This window comes from Schistocerca piceifrons, chromosome 2, assembly GCF_021461385.2.
Source record: "Schistocerca piceifrons isolate TAMUIC-IGC-003096 chromosome 2, iqSchPice1.1, whole genome shotgun sequence".
In the NCBI taxonomy this organism is placed as follows: Eukaryota; Metazoa; Arthropoda; class Insecta; order Orthoptera; family Acrididae; genus Schistocerca; species Schistocerca piceifrons.
Window position 1 is genome coordinate 595,249,522 of NC_060139.1, and position 23,066 is coordinate 595,272,587.

General features: G+C 41.0%; 1 protein-coding gene across 1 annotated transcript in view; it reads right to left on the minus strand.

Moving 5' to 3' along the window:
- The window catches only part of LOC124774996, a 338,749-nt gene that overhangs the window by 309,110 nt on the left and 6,573 nt on the right, over positions 1 to 23,066 (minus strand). Inside the window, exon 3 of the mRNA XM_047249749.1 lies at positions 14,719 to 14,777. Within this exon, the coding sequence (XP_047105705.1) occupies positions 14,719 to 14,777 (59 nt within the window). The remainder of the gene's footprint in view (positions 1 to 14,718; positions 14,778 to 23,066) is intronic.

Genomic DNA, 23,066 nt, shown 5'->3' on the forward strand with positions numbered 1-23,066 from the left:
TGCTTAAAAGATGTCGTAGCTCAGTCAGGCGGTGGAAAAAACTGCTACAATTCCACTGCAGAACAATGTTGCCGATGTACAGTGAGGTCATGAAGGGACCAAGGGGACAGGTTATGCCTCAGGGTCACCTGGCACTGGTTGAGGGATTATGACATCAATATACATAGGTTCTGGGTTCCTTTGTTTGGTGTCAACCGGGGAATCAGGTGCCACATGAGTAGAACAGGCAGGAACTGGTGGTGTGGGGGCCACTGGAATGCCCTCCTCCTTGAAGTACTTTTTAATGTCTTTCGTCTCCCTAGACGACTTTGACCATTGCGAAGCCTTGTCTGAATCAGTTTCAGGTAAAGAGAATGATCACAAAGCCCTGCGACCAGCAGCCTGTGGCCTCGTCAGCCAGTGGCTGGTGCCCTGTTGTAGACCTACGAAACCTTAGAAGAAAGTGTCCCAAGGGACCCCTTCTTGGCGAGAGCAGATGGTGGAAGGTGTCTCCAGCTGGGAAGTGGGGATCACCTACCCAGGTGGGTAGGAAGCCACTGATCCCAAAGTAGATGTGGGGGAAGGGGCAAGAAAGGAGCCCCCAACCATCATGGTGGCAGGCATGGTTGAGCGGCACTGAGGGCCCACTAAAGAAAGTGTAACGATTAGGAGTAATGTTGCCAAAAAGGGTGACATCGTCGTAGTTGCAGCATATGAGATTATTTGACATGCTGGGTGCAACTGCAAATACTACTTCTTGGCCTCTTGGTAACTGAGTTTGTCCAGAGTCTCATTTTTTTAATTTTCTTTTCTCTCTGGTTGACAGCGCAATCTGGTGAGCAGGGAGACTGGCGCTTTTCACAGTTGACACATATGGGAGGAGGTGCACAGGGAGCGTTCACATGCAACGCTCATCCACAATCTTGACAGATCAGCACTAGTGTTGCAACGTGAAGACGTGACCAAATTTCAAGCACTTGAAGCACCAAATACGGACTAACATTGCATCAAAATACCACCACCTTGACCTTCTCAGGCAATGAATCATCCTCAACGGCCAAGATGAAGGCAGTGGTGGAAACCCTATTGTCCTTTGGCCGCCTATGTACACGACAGATAAAATGTACACCATATCGCTCTCGGTTGGCGCGTAGCTCATCATCATATTGTAAGAGCATGTCTCTGTGGAAAATGATGCCCTGAACTAAATTTAGACTGTTATGGGGAGTGACAGTCGCTGGTACGTCACCCAGCTTGTTACAAGTGAGCAGTGTCTGGGACTGGGCAAGGGATGCCATTTTGATCACAACTGATCTACTTTTAAGTCTAGAGACGGCTGCCACTTCCCCAAACTTCTCTTCTAAGCTCTCCAAAAAGAACAAGGTCTTATGGCAAGGAAGCCATCACAATCAGTCCTTGTACAAACCAAGTATTGAGGGGAGTATTGTTCTCCTTGCTGCTTAGCACTATGTCCCACCCACTGTGCAGCCAGGGATGGAAGCATTTTAGGGCTGTATCCCTCTGTATCAAAAGAGGACTGTACTTTCACCGGGACTGCTGGGTCCATATGACCACCAGAGTGAGGCGACTTCATCTGCTTCATATATGCGGCTCATCCGCCATGGTGCCACCCACCCGAAATGGGGGCTTTCCTCATGGGCACCACCCAGCCTCAACCATGGCTACCTTGCCAATAAGCCATTGGTCAGTGTGCTAGTGTAAGGTGTCACCAGCACACCAGTCGGCAAAGATGAAGCGTGAAGACCAATAAGTAGGTACTGGATCAAGTGCGCCTATCACGAGAGAGGCCAGACACACACCCACAAGCAAAAAGCCACCAACGCCCACTCGACAGCATATATTTAGGCTGCCGCTGCTGCCTGGAAGCCCTCACTCACTCGCTCGCTCACTCACTCACTCATACAGTTTGGCGTCTGTCAGTTCACTTGCAGAGCGGATTTAGTTCATCACAGCTAAAACCATACACAGAGACTAGTGGAACTATTACTGATGAGCTTGTACCACAACACAAGTACAGATTTCCAGTTCATGTAAATGAAGAACCATATTAATCCATGTGTGCATTTGTGTTGTAGAAAGAGGATACCGGCCACCCATAACAACATGCTCTCCTTTGCTTCCTTGTGGTACAAGACTCTACAGAGAGTCCCTGTGCCCCAGCCATAACAAGCACGTACTCCTTTGTATGCATGGGGAGTTTTCTGCTCAGGCACCAACAGTGCAATGCCTGTGTGGTCAGGGGGCTACCACCGTGCAGGTACTTGACGCCCCCACCCTCCCCATAACGGGATGGCTACCGTGCTGTGTTTTTGTCTATTACTGTATGAAGGGAAGGGTGCACAGATGGAAAGGCACAACGGAGGGGCACACACTGCATTTGGCGACTTTCTGTGCATGATCAACACTTCTCGAGAATTTTGAAAATTGGTGGCAGGTCAAACCCAATAATGGGAGCCATTATTTGATAAAAAGTTGTAGAATATGCTGGAAGTGGAAACTGGAAGGCCAATCATAAACCAGATCCAAGCAGAGTCGGCACCAAGAGTATCACCCAATGGAGAGGTAGAGGGATAAAGGGATAGTGGAAGTATAAGCATGTCACACAGAAAGGAAGTACGGCTGCAAAGGCTAGGGTCCATGGCAGCCAAGCAAGTACTTAGAAAAGAGATGTGATCTCCCTGGAGGGATACCATTAATGGCAGGGTAATAGGCACAGGATTTAATTCAGTTCACGTCAAGTAATGTTGCAAGAGCTTGAAGGAGGTGTGGCTTGAACTGTTTGCCCTGGTCGATAGCAATGCAGAGGGGTATGCCAAGGTGCAATCCACTCCTGAAAGAAAGTCTTGGCTACAGTTACATCATTCATTGGACAGCCATCAGGTCAACGAGAAAAATAGTCACTCACTGTCCTGCAGTACTGATATCCTTCTGGAAATGGTATAGATCCAATAAAATTGATGTGGACACAAACCATTGACTGTGGGGTGAAGATACTGAATGGACCTGTAACATGCAGATGTCTTTTGTTGCACTTTCCATATTTTCGCAAACAAATGCATTGTTCTCTAGTCGCACAGTGGCCTTTACTTCTGGGTGTGAGATGCTTTGAAGGAAGGAAACAGCTTGTTTAGGAAAATCTGCTACAACAAATAGACATGTTTGTGAAGCTAATATGTCACAGTATAGCGTGGCATTTGAATACACCATAGCTGTAAACCTGATGATGCTTTGAGGAATGTCTGCAGTTGATTGTCTCCTTCATGGGCATTGGTAAGTGTCATGAAGTCAAGTCCTTTCGCAATGGTGTCAGTGCCATGTAGTGCATCTACTGGTCACTTCTGCTCACCATCAAAAGTCAAATATCGATAGTAAATTGCACAATGAACTCCAGATGCAACAACTGGCATCATGACACCTTGTCCACCTTTTCAAAGGAGGTAAACATGAGTGGCTTACGGTCTGTGACACGAGTGAAATGTCTACCTTCAAGCAACTGCCCGAATTTTTTGGTTGAGGCATATGTCCCACAGAGCTCACAGTTGTACACTGACCAATTAACTTGTGGAAGTGATAATTTTTTACTGACAATGGATAGAGGTTGCCAGTTATATTGTACATGTAATACAGCTCCAATGGCAGTTGGTGACGCATCCCCCATAACTTCAAGAGATGCGTCACGAAGAGGGTGAGCTAATAATGCAGCCCCTGCAACAGCAACTTTCAATCTGACAAAGGAGGTTTTCTTCTCATCAGTCCACTGGAGTGTGTCTCCAGGTTTAAACGAACCTTTTAGGAATTCACTGAGAGACACTGAAAACAACACACGATTTTGCACAAACTGTTGATAAAAAACTGTCATGTCCCAGAAATTGTGTTACTCACGTATTATAAAGGACTGGGAAGATTAAGTCGCAGTTTCCACTTAGTCTTGTCACCTCTGTAGCTGTGTGGTCAGCATAGGTGGCTGTCAGGCAGAAGACCTGGGTTTGATTCCCAGTACTGCCAAGAAATTTTCCTTGGTGACATATTGGTATGGGATGCAATCAGCCACATGATACCAATTGAGGAGCTACTTGAGTAATTTGATTTGATTTGATTTGATTTGTTTTGGTTTAGGGAACTAAAATAACTAAGGTCATGCATGGCCCTGAAAGAACCTTAGTACAATAACCCGAAAAAGGATTTAAAAGTGATTACATGTTAAGCCCAATCGGCAAAAGGAAAGACAGCTAAAAACAAGGATTTCTTCTTGGAGAAATGTCTAAAAAATACACCACAGTGACAACGGAGATCCTGAACTAAAGATTAGATGTCCTTTGCCATATTGCTATGACACATAAAAAGTAAAAAGCAGTCAACAGCCCACCTGTCATTTGCTAAAACGGTCAATAACTCAGATGGCATACATACAGTAGAAAGTAAGTGGTTAACAAAAAGGGCATTCGGTCATGAAATGGTGAAACGTTAAAGGCTGATGAGGATGAGAATGAGAACAAAGCGGCGGGGGATCACCATTTAACTAATGGTGATGGCTGAAAAGACAGTGCCCAATACGCAACCTTGCTAAAATGATCTCAGCCGAGAGGAGATTGGCCAAGCAGCTGGAAGAAGTTTAATTCCCCAGAGCCTGTTCCCATGACGGGAAGACCAGTAGTAATGCCCAAGTGACACCACATGCTGTCAGACTGCAACACGGAGATCATCAGAAGTAATGGGAGAACTAGTGGGCTGACGGAGGACTGCAGCTTTGGCAGCAGTGATAGCAGCCTCATTTGCAATCAGACCAATGGGAACAGGGGCCTGCATAAACATCACAGTGGCTCTCTCAAGACAGAGCAACTGGAAGTTTTCTTGGACCCGTTGCACTAAGTGATGGACTGTGAACAGCACAAAGAGGCACTGAGGGGCACTGAGAGAATAGGCCTGTGTTGCAGGAAGTACTGTGTGGCCTGATACATGGTGTAGAGCTCTGCTGTAAACACTGAGCCGTGTTTCGGAAACTGACCTCTACAATGGTCGGTGCCAGTGACCAAGGCACACCCAACACCACGGTCACACCGACGACCATCAGTGTACACAAAGGTATTATTGCTAAGTTCCATGTGAAGGTCGAGAAACTTATACCGATAGATAGACCCTGGAGTGGTGTCCGTAAGGAAGCAAATTAAATCCAAAGTGAACATGCATGAAGCCAAGATGGTGAAGGGTTCACACACATCAGGAAAATGGCAGGTAGTGTGAAGGTAAGCTGCTGGAGCAATAATAGCCAAAAGCGAACTTCAGGAGGTAACAGAGAAGACAACGTGCCCCATACTGGTGGTCAAAGAGTCATCGAAGAAGGTGGCACAAGATGGGTGGCTGGACATGGCAAAACAAATGGCATGCGAATCTGCTGCAGAGAACGTCACATCAGTACTACAGCGGTAGTTCAGCAGTTTCTGCATATAGACTCTCAACTGGGCTAATGTAAAAGGCACCAGTAGCCAAACGATTGCTACGATGGTGGATTGTATTTAGAGGTCGTAGGATGGACGGACATGCAGATACTGAAACAAAACACCCATAGTCCAGTTTCAAACAGACAAGGGATCGGTACAAACGGAGGAGGGTGGTCAAATCCACATCACAGGAAGTTCTGCAGAGGACACATAGGACAGTGAGGGACCAGGTCCAGTGGTTGGTCAGGTAAGACTCTTGCAAACACAGCTGGTGAGAGAAATGGGGCGGTAGCTAGAAGGAAGGTGTTTGTCCTTACCGGCCTCGGGTATGGCTATGACAGTGGCATCACGCCACAGTCTGGGAAATGTGCCATCTCCCAGATTTGATTGTATGTGTGAAGGAGAATGTGCTTGCCCGCAAGAGAAAGGTGCTGCAACATCTGAATGTGAACATCGTCCACCCTTGGGGCGGAAGATCAGGATGAATATCTTCAAGGGTCTGCCAGGTCAGTTCCTTCAGCATCTCTATAACACTCTCCCACATATCAAATAAACCTGTGATCATTTGTGCTGGCCTTCTCTGCATACGTTTAAGATCCCCTGTTAGTCCTATTTGGAACGGGCCCCACACACTTGAGCAATATTCCAGAAGCGGTAGCACGAGCGATTTGTAAGCAATCTCCTTTATAGACTGCACTTCCTCAGTCTTCCACCACTAAACCAAAGTCTACCACCTCCTTTACCAACAACTGAGCCTATGTGATCTTTCCATTTCACATCCGTACAGTGTTACAACCAGATGTTTGTATGAGTTGACCATTCCAACAGTAACACACTGATATTAATGTCATAAGATACTTTTATTTTATTTTGTGAAATGCACAAATTTACATTTCTGAACATTTAAAGCAAGTTGCCAATCTCTACGCCACAGTGAAATCTTAGCAAGATCTGACTGAATATTTATGCAGCTTCTTTCAGATAGTACTTCTTATAAATAACTGCATCACCTACAAAAACCCTGATTTTACTAATATTGTCTGCAAGGTCATTAACATACAATGTGAGCAGCAAGGGTCCCCAAAACTTCCCTGAAGCATACACGAAGATACTTCTACATTTGATGATGACTCTCCATCAAAGATAATATGCTGTGTCCATTCTACAAAGAAGACCTTAATCCAGTCACCAATTTCACTTGACACCCCCATATGATTGTACGTATGACAATAAGCATAGGTGCAGTACTGAGTCAAATGTTCTTTGGAAATCAAGAAATACTTCACCTAACTGACAGCCTTGATCCAAAGCTTTCTGTATGTCATGTGAGAAAAGTGAGAGTTTAGTTTCACATTATCGATGTTTTCTGAACCCATGTTGGTTGGCACTGAGGTGGCCATTCTGTTGAAGATACCTTATTATGTTTGAGCTCAGAATATGTTCTAAGATCCTACAACAAATCAGTGTCAAGGATATTGGATGGTAGTTTTGTGGATCACTTCTACTACTCTTCTTGTAGACGGGTGTGATATGTGCCTTTTTTCAACAACTGGGCGTAGCTTTTTTTTGGAGGATCTACAATAGATTACAGTTAGAAAAGAGGCTAGCTCAGCCACAAATTCAGAATAGAATCTGATAGGGATTCCATTGGGGCCTGGAGCTTTGTTCACTTTAACGATTTCAGCCGTTTCTCATCACCACTGACACTAATACTTCTTTCATTCATCTTTTCAGTAGTTAGAGATTAAATTGGGGCAATTCTCCTAGGTTTCCCTTCGTAAAGGAACATTCGAAAACAGAGTTTAACATTTCAGTCTTTGCTACCCTCAATTTCAGTTCCTGTCTCATACGCTAGGGATTGGACACTAGCTTTGATGCCACTAAAAGCCTTTACACATGACCAGGATGTCTTTAGGTTTTGTGAAACATCATTTGACAATATTCTGCTATGGTAGTCATTGAAGGAATCACGCATTGCTCTCTTGACAGGCAAATGCATTTCATTCAGCATCTCTCTATCTAGAGCCTCTTTCTCTAGTTAAGTATTTGAGCTTTTGCTTTGCTACCCTCAATCTGTCTCATTCACTGGGTACTGGACACTAACTTTGGTGCCACTAACAGTCTTTACATAGAAGTGCCACTGACAGTCTTTACATACAACCAAAATTTCTTTGGATTCAGTGAAAGATCACTTGACAATATTCTGCTACAGCAGTCATTGAAAGCATCACAAATTGCTCTCTTGACAGCCAAACGTGTTTCATTCAGAATCATTCTACAGCCAAATGCATTTCATTCAGAATCATTCTATCTATAGCCCTACATTTTGTTTTACACCTATTTTGCAGTAATCTCTCTTTCTTAAGAAGTTTCTTTACAGTGACTGTACACCGCAGATATTCCATCCCATTATGAACTGTTCTACTGCATACATATCTATCCAGTGCATAGTTAACTGTTCTTTTAAACTTGAGTCAGAGTTACTCTACATGCTACTGCCCTATGCTGAAAGTTTCAAGCTCCTCACTGAAATATGACACTAATGATTTTTTTATCTAATTTACTGAACATATACACTTTTTGCTTGTTTTAGTTGTCATTTGTAATTTGGTAATCATTGCTGTCACACCAGCGTCATGGTCACTGATACTAGTTTCGATGTGGACATCTTCAAAAGAGTCAGGTCTACTTGTTGCCCTAAGATCCAATAAATTCTCATCACGAGTGGGGCTTCGAACTGTTCTAGGTAGTTTTCAGAGAAGGCATTTAGTAATGTTTTACAGGATGTCTTATCATGCCCACTACTAAACTAAACTGCAACTATCCAAATTGATTGTTGGATGATTAAAGTTTCCACAGATAATTAAGTATGACTGGGGAACTTACATACATGTGAACTGAGGTTTCCTCTAAAGTTTTCAGTTACATCAGGAGGCGAGTCTGGTGGGAGATAGAAGGATCCAATTATTTTACATCTGCCTCTGATAAAGAGACTTGCCTGAACAATCTCACATGCAGCTTCTATTTCCATCAGGTGAAGTTGAGTTTCTTGTCTACTGCGACAAATACACCACCTTCATTTCCCATTTGCCTACCCTTTCAATATCACAAATCTCACTGCTATAGATATCAGGTTTCAAACAGCTTTCTGTACCTAGCATTACATGAGCTTCACTGTTTTTCAGGAGCACTTCAAGTTCTGGCAGTTAACCATTGGGATTTTAATACTCTCACTTGTGGGAGGAATTTTTTGATCTTGTATTGATACTTCTGGGTTTCCTATAGCTATCATTATCTGGACTGGATGGAGAGTCACCTAATCTAAAAAACTCCTGTGTGCACCCCACACAGTCAGTTACCTGAGCAGCAGCCTCTGATGTGTAGTGCACACCTGACCCATTTATGGGGGCCTACAGTCCAAGTCCACGACGATGCAGCCTAGCTTGTCACAGAACCTTCAAAGCCTCTGGTTGTTCTCCCACTTTACTCAGAACCAAAGGTCCACAATCAGTTCTGGGGAAAACACTGCACATTGCGAGCTTCGTTGAAACTCCTTGCACAAGGCTCATCTTCTCGACCTCTTCTGCCAGTCCCTGGAATGACCCAAGTATGGCCTCAGAGCTCAGATGACAGGCATAATTTGTTCCACCACACTGTACTGCAGATTCCACCCTGCTCCCTCAATGGCTGCTGGAATATCCTCTTCAACATGTTGAATGAGGACCCCAGGTATACACACTGATGCATCTGATGTACTTTGCTAACCCTTGCTGCCGTTTCCCTAAATAGTACCATCATTCGCCATTCATTTCAACTTCCAATGATTAATAGACCCCTATCCCTTTTGTGTTTGCCTTCTCTTGATACTGGACCAAACAGGTTTCACCAAAACCCGTGAAGTCAGTCCCACTGGCTCAGTTTCAGTGGAAGATAGCACCTCAAACTTGTTAGTCCTCATCCACCCTGTACAGAATGCCTATATCTACCATTAACATGCCACTTGCAGACATGTGGATGGGTAATGACAGACCCTATACTTTCTGCAGAGGAGACAGTATCTGTAGGAGAAGACAGTACTTGAGGTACCTCTGGTACCTGTGTCACAGATACACATCTTTTGGGAGCTCTTCCAACACACCGATTCACAGCAATTGTCATTCAATTGATAGTAGTCAGGGCGATTTCCATCTGCTTACTAATGTCAACCAACCCATTCAATGTTCAAGAACAGCGTTCACAGTGGGGCTGCAGTTTGGCTAGAGCACTGTATTACAGGACAGTGAACAAATAAACTTTAGATTAAGCCTGCTGACTACATTTTAATCTGTTCGGCTAGAAGTTGCTAATTCCCTATAAGAATTCAAATAAATGCACAAAACAAGATCTCTATTAAGGCAACATAAAAATCTATGTTAAATATTAGTTTCCTAATTTTTTTTAAGTTGATTATAGTTGTTAGCAAACTCAAAAACTGAATTTATGATAAATGTAGATAATATATAGGGCTGCTACCTTTTAAGGGAAAACTAGATGCAACACAATATGTTTGTTAGAATATCTGCTGCAGTAACTACATCACTAATGCTGATTTACTACAAATTACGCTTAGATTAGGCAGACAACAATGGTAGCTTCCGAAAATTCTCAGAATCACACATTCATTTGTGTTGGCATACAACAAAATTCAGAGGTCATATATTCTTTGAAAGTAACTGAACCACAAAAGCTGATTTGCTCTGAAATAAGTTGCATACCCAAAATGGTCATACCAGTGACATGAAAATATAGTGTTGTAAGTTTCTGAAAATCCTCAATAATAACATATTTCTTACATAACCGTACAACAAAATTTTAGAATGATTGTTTTGAACAAGGATAGGCCTATAGTTCTTAAAAATCTGAAAAGAGGACAATTAAGTTTAAGTCTATAATTGACGAAAACAGTACCAATTTACGGTGGCACTAGTAAATGTTCGAATTTTCACACCAAACAAATGGGTTTCGATACAATCAATAAAAGATATGCATAAGCGATGCAGACAGTAAAACACACAAATAAGAACTTCAAATCGGCACAGTAATCTTCTAAATGTGTTATCACATAAAGGAAAATTCTGAAGTAGACATACACTCCTGGAAATGGAAAAAAGAACACATTGACACCGGTGTGTCAGACCCACCATACTTGCTCCGGACACTGCGAGAGGGCTGTACAAGCAACGATCATACGCACGGCACAGCGGACACACCAGGAACCGCGGTGTTGGCCGTTGAATGGCGCTAGCTGTGCAGCATTTGTGCACCGCCGCCGTCAGTGTCAGCCAGTTTGCCGTGGCATACGGAGCTCCATCGCAGTCTTTAACACTGGTAGCATGCCGCGACAGCGTGGACGTGAACCGTATGTGCAGTTGACGGACTTTGAGCGAGGGCGTATAATGGGCATGCGGGAGGCCGGGTGGACGTACCGCCGAATTGCTCAACACGTGGGGCGTGAGGTCTCCACAGTACATCGATGTTGTCGCCAGTGGTCGGCGGAAGGTGCACGTGCCCGTCGACCTGGGACCGGACCGCAGCGACGCACGGATGCACGCCAAGACCGTAGATTAGGGACACTGTTGCTCCTGGGGTATCGGCGAGGACCATTCGCAACCGTCTCCATGAAGCTGGGCTACGGTCCCGCACACCGTTAGGCCGTCTTCCGCTCACGCCCCAACATCGTGCAGCCCGCCTCCAGTGGTGTCGCGACAGGCGTGAATGGAGGGACGAATGGAGACGTGTCGTCTTCAGCGATGAGAGTCGCTTCTGCCTTGGTGCCAATGATGGTCGTATGCGTGTTTGGCGCCGTGCAGGTGAGCACCACAATCAGGACTGCATACGACCGAGGCACACAGAGCCAACACCCGGCATCATGGTGTGGGGAGCGATCTCCTACACTGGCCATACACCACTGGTGATCGTCGAGGGGACACTGAATAGTGCACGGTACATCCAAACCGTCATCGAACCCATCGTTCTACCATTCCTAGACCGACAAGGGAACTTGCTGTTCCAACAGGACAATGCACGTCCGCATGTATCCCGTGCCACCCAATGTGCTCTAGAAGGTGTACGTCAACTACCCTGGCCAGCAAGATCTCCGGATCTGTCCCCCATTGAGCATGTTTGGGACTGGATGAAGCGTCGTCTCACGCGGTCTGCACGTCCAGCACGAACGCTGGTCCAACTGAGGCGCCAGGTGGAAATGGCATGGCAAGCCGTTCCACAGGACTACATCCAGCGTCTCTACGATCGTCTCCATGGGAGAATAGCAGCGTGCATTGCTGCGAAAGGTGGATATACACTGTACTAGTGCCGACATTGTGCATGCTCTGTTGTCTGTGTCTATGTGCTTGTGGTTCTGTCAGTGTGATCATGTGATGTATCTGACCCCAGGAATGTGTCAATAAAGTTTCCCCTTCCTGGGACAATGAATTCACGGTGTTCTTATTTCAATTTCCAGGAATGTATATATAAATAAATGTGCGATTGCACGGATTTTTCACTTAGCTGCTCCTGTGCCAACTTCTACACTGGGGTGCCCATGAAGAACATCGCAGCATTAGTTTATCTTAGTCAAAATCACTGAAATGTGCAGCATCAAGAAAGCATGCCTTCTGCCTATTGCAGCTAACAATCAAGGTGCTCTTTCGCTCCAAAGACGGATTCTAACGAGTTAATCACCAAGTCATGTTTCTGTACTTCCACCAGCAAGTGCAACAGCCATATATTCCACAGAACGTCACCATTAATTGCACACCAACCCGTATATTACGATAATAAACTAGCTGGGATGTTCATCAGTTGCCAAATTCTTCATGGTGGAGCATTTCTTCAAATAATTTTGCATCTGACTGTGACAAGGGCATTACAATTGCGCGCTTGACAGCGGTTTTTTTACAAACCAGTCATCAACTGTTATGCCATTGTCATGTGCAAATGTACATATTTGTGGCTGTGAAATTTTTGTGGATTGAAGATTTTCAAATATTACAGCTACAAAGTATCTCAGTTGGTTTCCAAAGATAACAATTGTTAATGTTTAATTTGGGACGAAAATGAGTGTGATTTTGGTAAAAATTTGACGTAAAAACATTTTTGTCAATAAATGTATGACTTATAAAATAATGAACTATGCGACAAATAAAAAAAATTATTTTGAGAGGAAAAATATGTTGAACAATATACAGGTAAATTTGGTGCCATGTTCAAAGGGAAGTGACTGAACAAGATATTTTATCCTTAAATGGTCCTGTATTACAAACAGGCAGAATAGAATAGTGATTGTGAATTTGATAATGTTGTGCTTAGAATTCAGCTGGCTTTGGCAGTAACTCCATAAATTACTTAGGCATAACCATAAATATCACTGATCACATTCACACTTTTAAGATTTACAGGAAGCCTATCACCACTGTCATTTTAGTTCCTGTCAATTCTCAACACCAATGGACTGCCTTTCAATGATATACGGTCTAATATTCATCTCCACTAGTCATGAATTAAACAGAATCAAACAGATAACATCAAGCAAGGGTTATACTTCAGTTTTTGTGGACTCCATAAGGCATAAAGCAAGAGCAACAGATCTCCTCTCCTCTTGTCCTCAAACCACCATCTCAAAACCTTAATATATGGTGCATGGTTCCTGTTTAGAAAAATCTCTTCTCTGAATGTTGCCAGAATGCTGAAATATAGAAACTTCAAAACATCATTTATGAGCACAACTCTATTGGACACTTTTTGCCCAATGGTAAAGCTCTTCTGCATCAGAAAAAGCGTAAAATATACAAAACCCACTTTTCATTGTACCAAATTCTATATAGGCCAGTCAGGCTGGGCAATATACACCCAACTGAAGTATCATCATAGAAGCCAGTGCTTTAAAAAAGGAGACTCTACTTTTGCAGATGACCCACTGGCTTTAAAAAGGCCACTTCTACGAAGATCAACATGAATTCTTACATAATATCCACAAAGATAGAAAGATGGACTACCTTAAAATAATTAAAATTAATAAACATATGTCCAGCTGCACAAGCTTCGTACTGAGTGATCAGAGATAGTTCCAATACTCACCATTTCTAACTGCAGATACTACTAATAATCCCATTCAGACCATGTTGTAAATTACCTCTCGTACTCGTGCCCCGTTTTTCCTTTATTTCAGTTACTGTAGTTTCATTTGCTCTGTCAAACATTTTACTTTGTTTAGTTATTATTGTTTACATTTATCTGTTTAGCCTTACTTGTTATACTGTGCCGTTTGTAATATTAGGTCAACGGCCTTGCTGCACTGGTAACACCAGTTCCCACCAGTTCACCAAAGTTAAGTGCAGTCAGGTTTGGCTACCACTTGGATGGGGCACTGTCCATGTCTGCTGAGTGCTGTTGGCAAGCAAGTTGCACTCAGCCCTTGTGAGGTCAATTGAGAAGCTACTTGACTGAGAAGTTGTGACATAGCTCACAAAAACTGACAACGGCTGGGAGAGCAGTGCGCTGGCTGCATGCTCCTCCATAGTCGCATCTGTTGATGCCTAAGGGCTGAGGATGACACAGCAGCCAGTCAGTGCTGTTGGGCTTTCAACACCTGTTCGAACAGTGTCGGTTTGTATATTGAACCTTTTAAGGACAAGATTATCTTGTTCAATCATCATGCTTCGAACATCATTACCAAATTTTACTAAATGTTGTTCAACTTATTTTTCCTCTCAAAACAATTACTGTAATTTGTCATGCAGTTCACTAATTAATGAGTTACATTTTTTTTATTCCCGCAAATATTTTACTTCACATTTTTATAGGAATAATCACTTTCGATTTAGTACCAAAACAAACATTAACAGGTGTCACCTTTGGAAACCAACTATGACACTCCGTAGTTGCACTATTCTAAAATCCTTGATCCCCAAAAAAAATCACAGCCACACATATGTATCCTTGTACTTGACAATTGTGTAACAGCCAAAAACTGATTTGTAAAATAAAAAGTACTGTAGAATATTACAGTGCCGTGTGTTTTTTTCATTTACAAAGAAAACATGTAACACATTTCGAACTTTTTCCCTCTCAATGCGTAACAGCTTTATCTTAAAAAATATTGTATATTTCTCCAATCGCAACAAACGTAATTAACAGAAAGTGGACTCACTTTCAACACCATTACATAATTCCTGATTCAGCGCACTTTAAAGAAAAAAATATTGTAATGCTATTAATGGTATCAAATGATATTTATACTTACCCATCTGGACTGAACACCATTAAAAAAGTTGATCTCGTTTGTGCAGGAAGTTCACATCTCTGGAAAAAAAAAGTTTTAATGAAGGACACAAATGAAGACATTACAAAAAACAAAAGATATTTATTATTTATCACAATTTTTAGGTTTGCAGATTTTTCATAAAAAACATGATAACTTAACCTCTTCAGTTCTGTTAGTAAAAAAAAATATATCTTTATTAATCTAATATTTCTATTACATGTAAATGACGATGTAGAGCACTGACACTTGCTGCAGCAGTTAATGAATGACATCTCGATGAACAAAGCACTGTCACATGTATCTTTGATGATACATGGGTTCTGCATGCAGAAAAAGTCACCAGTTCCACGTGTCGTCCACAATACATAGGAAGCGAAGAGCATAAGGTGACAGACATTGCAACTGGCATCACATTCATAGATCAGAGCAGGAAAGAAGCTAACAATGGTATTAGCTGTTTTGCTCATTATTTTTGTATAACTAGACTTGTAAATTACAGGAGTACGAAATACACAGTTAATTTGAACTTGCTTTCACGAGATCTGCTGAACAGATACTCACGCAAATTCGGACTGGCTGTCCTTCCATAACGACCAAAACAGTGCTTTCAATTAACAAAGCATTTACTAGTTGTGCTCCCTTTTCAGTTTCTGCTCAGTACTTGCAATAACTCCACTCTGGTTGAGAATGGAAATACTCCAACATTGTTTCAGCCAGGATACTCTATTTGTATACAACATGAAATTCCTCACTGCCCAAAAACTGAATAAAAGCCTTCTCTTTACGTTAACTGGTCATTCATTTTAAATTCTCTCGTGGGCATTTCCAAATATTTGCATGTGTAGCTGGTTTCAGCCAGAAGTTCCTCTGACAATCAGTAGTTTCCTATTTGTCTTCTTCTTCTTCTTCTTCTTCTTCTTCTTCTTCTTCTAGCAACAGACAGCCTATTTAGAAACATGGCTTGTTTTAACACAGATCTTCTATCAATCAGACTGTTCAACTGACAATCTCATTAATACATTTACTACAGGAACAGAAGGAGTTGCAGCCACAGCAGTGGTTACTGAAAAATAAGTTCCATGGACAAATGTATTTTTGAATCATTTTCTTTATGCTGGACTGTACAGCAGACACCACAAGCAGAGATAACGATACTGATTGACAGAGGTTTTGACTAAAACACATTCATCTTCATTAATCCTGCAATACCAGTGGAGAAAGTGGTTTGTCACTTATAAAAGAAATTTGCAGGTGAGAAAATATGGGAGTTTTATAACAAGTCTAATCAATGAATTCTGTTTAGAAGTTCTGTCAAATAGTACGACAACACCTAAAAAGGTTTTTCTTCACTCTCCGTGGCTAACTTTGAAATGCTGTTTCCAAAGACTTGGTCCAGAGCCAAATCATATACAAAACCCTGTCCCTGTATCACAGCAGGCATTAAAAATGCCTGCAGAACTCATTAAAAAAGTTGTTCTCAAATGGAAATATGTGAAGATCCTTTACCTGTAGAATAAGCAATGACTTACGGGAAGCTAGACTGAAAAATAATAGCGTAGAAAATATTACTGGGAAATTATAGCTCAATAAGGCAGTTCAGCAACAAGGGAAAATATGTAACGAGGAATAAGCCATGACAAAAAAACACCGCCACACACTGACCATTTTACAAAAATTTAAGTAAAACAACAATTGTAAAGTTTACAAATTAGACACTACTAAGTATGAATGAAAGTACAAATTCAACTGCTTATAATAGTTTATGATTCATCACACATAATGACAATGGCTTCTCATAGTTGCTCAGTATGACTCGATTATGTTGAGGTTGGGATTGTTTGGGGGAAGAGACCAAACAGCTAGGTCATCGGTCTCATTGGATTAGGGAAGGAAGTCGGCCGTGCCCTTTCAGAGGAACCATCCCAGCATTTGCCTGTAGCGATTTAGGGAAATCACAGAAAACCTAAATCAGGATGGCCAGACGCGGGATTGAACCGTCGTCCTCCCGAATGCAAGTCCAGTGTGCTACCACTGCACCACCTTGCTCGGTCAATTATGTTGACTCAATGATGATAATGCTATCACAACCAGTTATTGAATGACAAACTGTCACACTACAGCTTTGAAGCTCCGAATTCTCAGCCGTTGTAACAGACAGATCTGTAGCTCTAGGGCTCGTTAGGTTGGAAGGTGACAATTCGGTTGCAAGTTAACCAACAACAAATGGAAATATGGAGTAACAGACTAACCTGTAGTGTAGTGAGAGATGTACGATCATCCTCTATATAAACCTTTCTGAAGATTTTAATATTGTTTATCATGCAAGCCTTTAGGATATATTTACGGCACAGAGAACTCATGAGGTAGAAAAAGTGTCAGCGGCCAATGGAATGTTAACTTCAATCTTTCCTCCTTAAACAGTGCACCAACAATCACATAATTTATTGGGTACATGCGTGTAAAAGTGAGAGACGTAAAGGAATATTCATTTACATCCATTTATCAAGTCTCAAGGAGGAACTTTAAACATTTAGCTCTGTACAACACATGTTTAAGACCTGTGGTCCCAGTTTAGAAGAATATCTGGATGAAGCATTCTATAGATATATACCTAGCAGAATAATTGATGATGGAATGAAGCGTTTGTGGTACACTGTCCCAGTAAATATATTTGCAAATAAACTGTCATCATTATGTAAGTGCAAAACAAAACATGTGGCTAGTGGTAAGAGGTGCTCAATGACGTGCTCTTTGCAATCAACAGGGCAATGTATGAAGTTTTCAGTGACTACTGTAACAAATACTTATCAAAAGGTTTTTTTAAACAAAGGAAATCGGCTCATATCTGTAAAGGCCATTAGTGCCACCAAAGTTAGTGTCCAGACATTTGTGGGTGACATAGGAAATGATATTGTGTAGTAAAGCAGAAGCAGTAATGCTGAAATCCATTTTCAAATTTTTATTTATAAAGGAAATACAGGAGTACTTCCCAAGCTTAATACTCACACCACAGCGAAATTGAGTGTCAGTGGTTTGAGAAAGAGCTGCAGTCAAAATTAATCAATACTCCCCCACGTGGTTTAATCTATATAAGATTCCATAAAGAATTTTCAGATGACTTAGCCCCTCTGTTAACCAGATCACTCAAGGATAGTAATTTGTAATACACTGTAGCTCCCTCAGACATAAAACTTTAACCTGACACTAGGAGCAAGCACAGCTCACACCTGTCTGCGAAGACAAGAGAAATGATTCACAAACTACCAATCAGTATCACTGATATCCACCTGTTTCAGCAGAACCTCCAAACATAGGAATTCTGGCCCCAAATGTAATCAGGTATCTCGACCATAATCATCTCCAGCATGCCAACCAGAATGGATTCCAAGCCATCGATGATGCAAAATCCAACCTGCGCTCTTTCTCACATGATATCCTCAAATTATGGATCAAATCAAACTTCTGGATGCAGATTCAAATCAAACTTCTGGATGCAGATTTAATAACTTCTGATATGTAAATGACTTGATGCAGTTTAGTTATTTGCACATACCATGGATCATAATCATGAACTAATATTGTGATGTGGTTCAAGTCACTTTTACAACATAGGAGTTCCTCGAATAAGACTTGCAAAGTACATCATGTCATTTTTTCATTTCCTGCAAAAAATGCATCTGTACTAACAAGTCTTTACACTGATGAACAATTATTAATATCCAATAAACACAGTGTCCTCTAGAAACATTTGACTGCTGTGCTGTGTCAAGTTACTGTTCCACAAACTGCAGTGCACAGACAGCTTCCACAATGCTCAAACCTGTATTTTGTGTCCGCTGAGCTGAGACTTACTTATTACTGATGGAATATTTTTAACGTGAGAAATTTTCGTTTGATATCACACTGAAAGCTAACAAACACAAAAAAAAAAATATGAGAAGTGCGATTGGCAATAATACGTCAAGTATGGAGGGTGAATACGAAAACTACACTCTTGGAAGGCAACATAATTCAGAAAGAGAAGTAAAAGAAACAGGTTACGAAGAAGAAGAAGAAGAAGAAGAAGAAGAAGAGAAATTCTGGAAAATGTTACGTTGCAAAAAACTGATAAGAAATTTAGTTCTAAGAAAATTGAAGTCAGCACGGAATATTGCACAAAGGAATGTTTTTTATAAAAATACACCCAAAACACCAAAAAAAAATGTACATGAAAGATTTTGGGCTATAGGTGAAAATAATATGGAAGATACACTGATTTTAAGTTTACTTGAAAAGAAGGAAATATTTTGAACATATAATGGAACAAAGTCTGGTTGGAATCATAGCTCTTCATACATTTTCATCTAAAATGCAAAAAGAATAGTACTACTGTAGTCTATAAATCCCTGTTCCAGAACGTTTTGCAAGTTACAAAGCATCATTTAAAAATGGTTTTAAAGGTGTCCGATCTCACTGGGACCAGTTTCCTTCCAAACATCCATCACATTTTTGCCAAGACAAATTTCAATGGCAAGATTTTGCAACCCAGGCCTTAGTGTTGCAAAATTATTCCACTCTTTCCAAAATAATGCTCGGCATGAAATTAATATGACACTCCAGTTGAGGCCACAACTTATCAAGTCCTTCAGAAAGAAGAGTCAGTATTCATTTTGTTAAAAGAAAAGAAAAAATTCCTTGACGTCTATATTTATGTGCTGCTCCATGACTCTGCTGTCAATATCTTTATTCTTGGCTTGTATGTAACTTCTGTGTTTTTTTTTTTTTTTTTTTTTTTCGTATCCAAGGTGTAATTACAAAGCTAATAAAATGTTTTCTCGCCTTTAAATAATATTTTTCATCAGGTTATGTGAAAAATGGACTTTATGTGTTGAACATGCGTGTTGTTAGAAATGCAAAAATGAATCGTGTGAACTTGATGACTTCATCCGAAACATTGCAAGTGTACCATGAAAGGTTTCGTCATCAAAATAAACAACATGTGAAGAATATTTTAAAAGGAATGAACATTAATGTGGAATATGCCAACAGTGAATTTTGTGACGGCTGTGCAGTTGGAAAGGTGCATAGGCTGCCATTCAAAACATGAACAATACGCGCTACCAGTACTGGTGAATTAATCCACGCGGATGTCAATGGACCACTGAGCATGAAATCTTTTGGAGGCAAGCATTATTACGTATGTTTCAAAGACAATTTTAGTAAATTTCGTCAAATTTTCTTCTTAAGACACAAAAGTGAAGTGTGTACTGTGCTTAAGCAGTTTTTAAATGAAGCACGAACTAATGGACATGTTGTCAAACAATTTAGATGTGATGGTGGCAAAGAATTTAACAATAAGAATGTCAGTGAACTGCTTGCAGACAGGGGAATAGAGCTACTGATTCCTCCTCCTTACACTCATGAACAAAATGGTGTGGCTGAACGGGAAAATAGGACCATTGTTGAAGCTGCCCGGTCAATGCTAAATCCGAGTAAATTACCTAAAAGGTTGTGGGCAGAGGCATGTAACACAGCAGTCTACCTAACAAATCGTACTGGAAAATCTTCAGTTGAAAATAAAACCCCTAATGAACTATGGTTTAATCGACCAGTAGGACAACTTGATCATCTCAGAATTTTTGGCACAGGCTGCTATGTTCACATTAACAAACAATTCTGTTCCAAGTTTGATGATAAGGCAGTTTTTGGACGACTTGTTGGATATGTTAATGACAAAGATGGGTTCAGAGTTTGGATTGCATCTAAAAGAAAAGTGGTGTTGAGTCACGATGTGAAATTTAAGCCAGAAATTGTTTGTGATTTACATAGTGATCATGTTGAATTTGAAGTCCCTCAGGAAGAATTTAATGATCCGAATTCATCTGAAGATGACCAAAGTAAATCTCCTAGACTGTGCACTTCTGGAGGAAGTCAAACTCAAGAAAAGATTGGCATTCTCGATTCTAGAGAAAGTCAAGAGTCAAGTGAATCTGATGAAAATAAAGAATTAACAGAATTTCTAAAAGCAGAAGCTGCTGAATCTTCTAATGAAGAGAAACAGAAGAATAAAAGACAACGAAGAAAACCAACCTGGATGGAAAGTGGTGAATTTTGTATGGCAACAAAAGTTGATGCACTTGAATACAAAGATCCAAATTGTTTTTCAGAAATATTGCAGTCAAACGAGAAGGCAGAATGGATGCCAAGCTATCAGTGAAGAACCTCAATCACTACAGGAAAACAGTACCTGGGTGCTGGTTGACTGTCCGAAGAATGCTGAAGTATTGCAAAACCGAAGAAGAGTTATGCAGATTTCGCAGGTGATAACCAGACAAGGCGCTCAACAACCGGAATTCTTACAAAGTACTCAGGTGGTGCAGTGTCATGGACAAGTCAGTTGCAGAAAGTAGTGGCCACATCCACAACCGAGGCGAAAATAATTGCAGCTAGTGAAGGAGCGAAAGAGTTAGTTTGATTACGTCGTCTGCTATCAGAATTAGTGGAAATGTTGGGGCAGCCTCCAGTTCTTTACATTGACAATGCTAGTGCATTGAAGGTAGCAAAACATCCACAATATCATTGACGTTCTAAACATATAGAGGTCTGACATTTCTATATTCATGAAAGATATCTGAACGGTGAGATTTTCTTGGAACACATTGATGGACACAACCAGTTGGCAGATATTTTGATGAAACCCCTTAAACGAGTTCGATTTAATTTTCTATGTTCAGAAATTGGCACGCAAGAGACAAAGCAATAATTTCATGATTTTTTTTCTTTTGGAGGAAGTGTTAAAAGAAAAGAAAAAATTCCTTGACATCTATATTTATGTGCTGCTCCATGACTCTGCTGTCAATATCTTTAGTCTTGGCTTGTATGTAACTTCTGTGTTTTCTTTCAGTAAATGTGTTTTTTTCGTATCCAGGGTGTAATTACAAAGCTAATAAAATGTTTTCTTGCCTTTAAAATAATATTTTTCATCACATTTCAAACCAAGAACTGATACCTGTGATTTCCGTTCCGAATGAGATGTTATACTGAGCATCAAAACAAATAGTTCATGAAATAGTACATGAAGACACTAAAGTCTCCCAGTACAATAAACTAAAAGAGGTCAGCCAAACTTATAAGCACTGGTACCTCAGTGGTTGAATTTGATCTACATCTACATTTATACTCCGCAAGCCACCCAACTGTGTGTGGCACAGGGCACTTTACGTGCCACTGTCATTACATCCCTTTCCTGTTCCACCCGCGTATGGTTCGCGGGAAAAACGACTGCCGGAAAGCCTCCGTGCGTGCTCGAATCTCCCTAATTTTACATTCATGATTGCCTCGGAAGGTATAAGTAGGGGGAAGCAATATATTCGATACCTCATCCAGAAACATACCCTCTCAAAACCTGGACAGCAAGCTACACCGCGATGCAGAGCGCCTCTCTTGCAGAGTCTGCCACTTGAGTTTGCTATACATTTCCGTAACGCTATCACACTTACCAAACAACCCTGTGATGAAACGCGCCGCTCTTCTTTGTATCTTCTCTATCTCCTCTGTCAACCCGACCTGGTACGGATCCCATTCTGATGAGCAATACTCAAATATAGGCTGAACGAGCGTTTTGTAAGCCACCTCCTTTGTTGATGGACTACATTTTCTAAGGACTCTCCCAATGAATCTCACCCTGGCACCCGCCTTACCACAGAACTTGTCTCTGTCTAAATTCTTCATTACTCCACGATTCTACAGGAGGCTTTCTATGTACTATCTAATATTCACTGTCACAATGAACAATCAAGTAAATTTTATTGTTTTTAGAAGGTACAGCAAAAAATTCAGGTTCTGTTTGTTCCCTCATATATGATTTTGTGAGTAGTAAAGCTCCAGGATCCATACAATATTAAAACCATTGTATTTCTATCAGACACATGACCAGAAAAAAATAAAAATATGAGTATGTTAAGATCTTGCACTCGAGTTTCAGAATCAAGAAACTTAACCAACTTTTTATACATACAAAATTTAAAACGTGTGATTTCAGCTACGACGTCACTCCAGAGAAGGCCCCAATTATAGTACACTAATCTCAGAAAAAATGAAATGCTACCATGCAATTATATTTTTGGGATTAGTTAACACTGTGACATCACACTGATAAGACTCATCATGTTATTAACATTAGGAAGATACAAGCCTTTTTTAAGAAGAGTGATAAGTATTATCACCAACATCACAAAAACTGAAAAGAAGAATTACACTAAAACAACATCCAAAAGAATAGAGGGATTTTGGATGGAGCTGTTCTTGTTACTAATGCCTTCACACACACTAAAAGCTTGAAATCATCA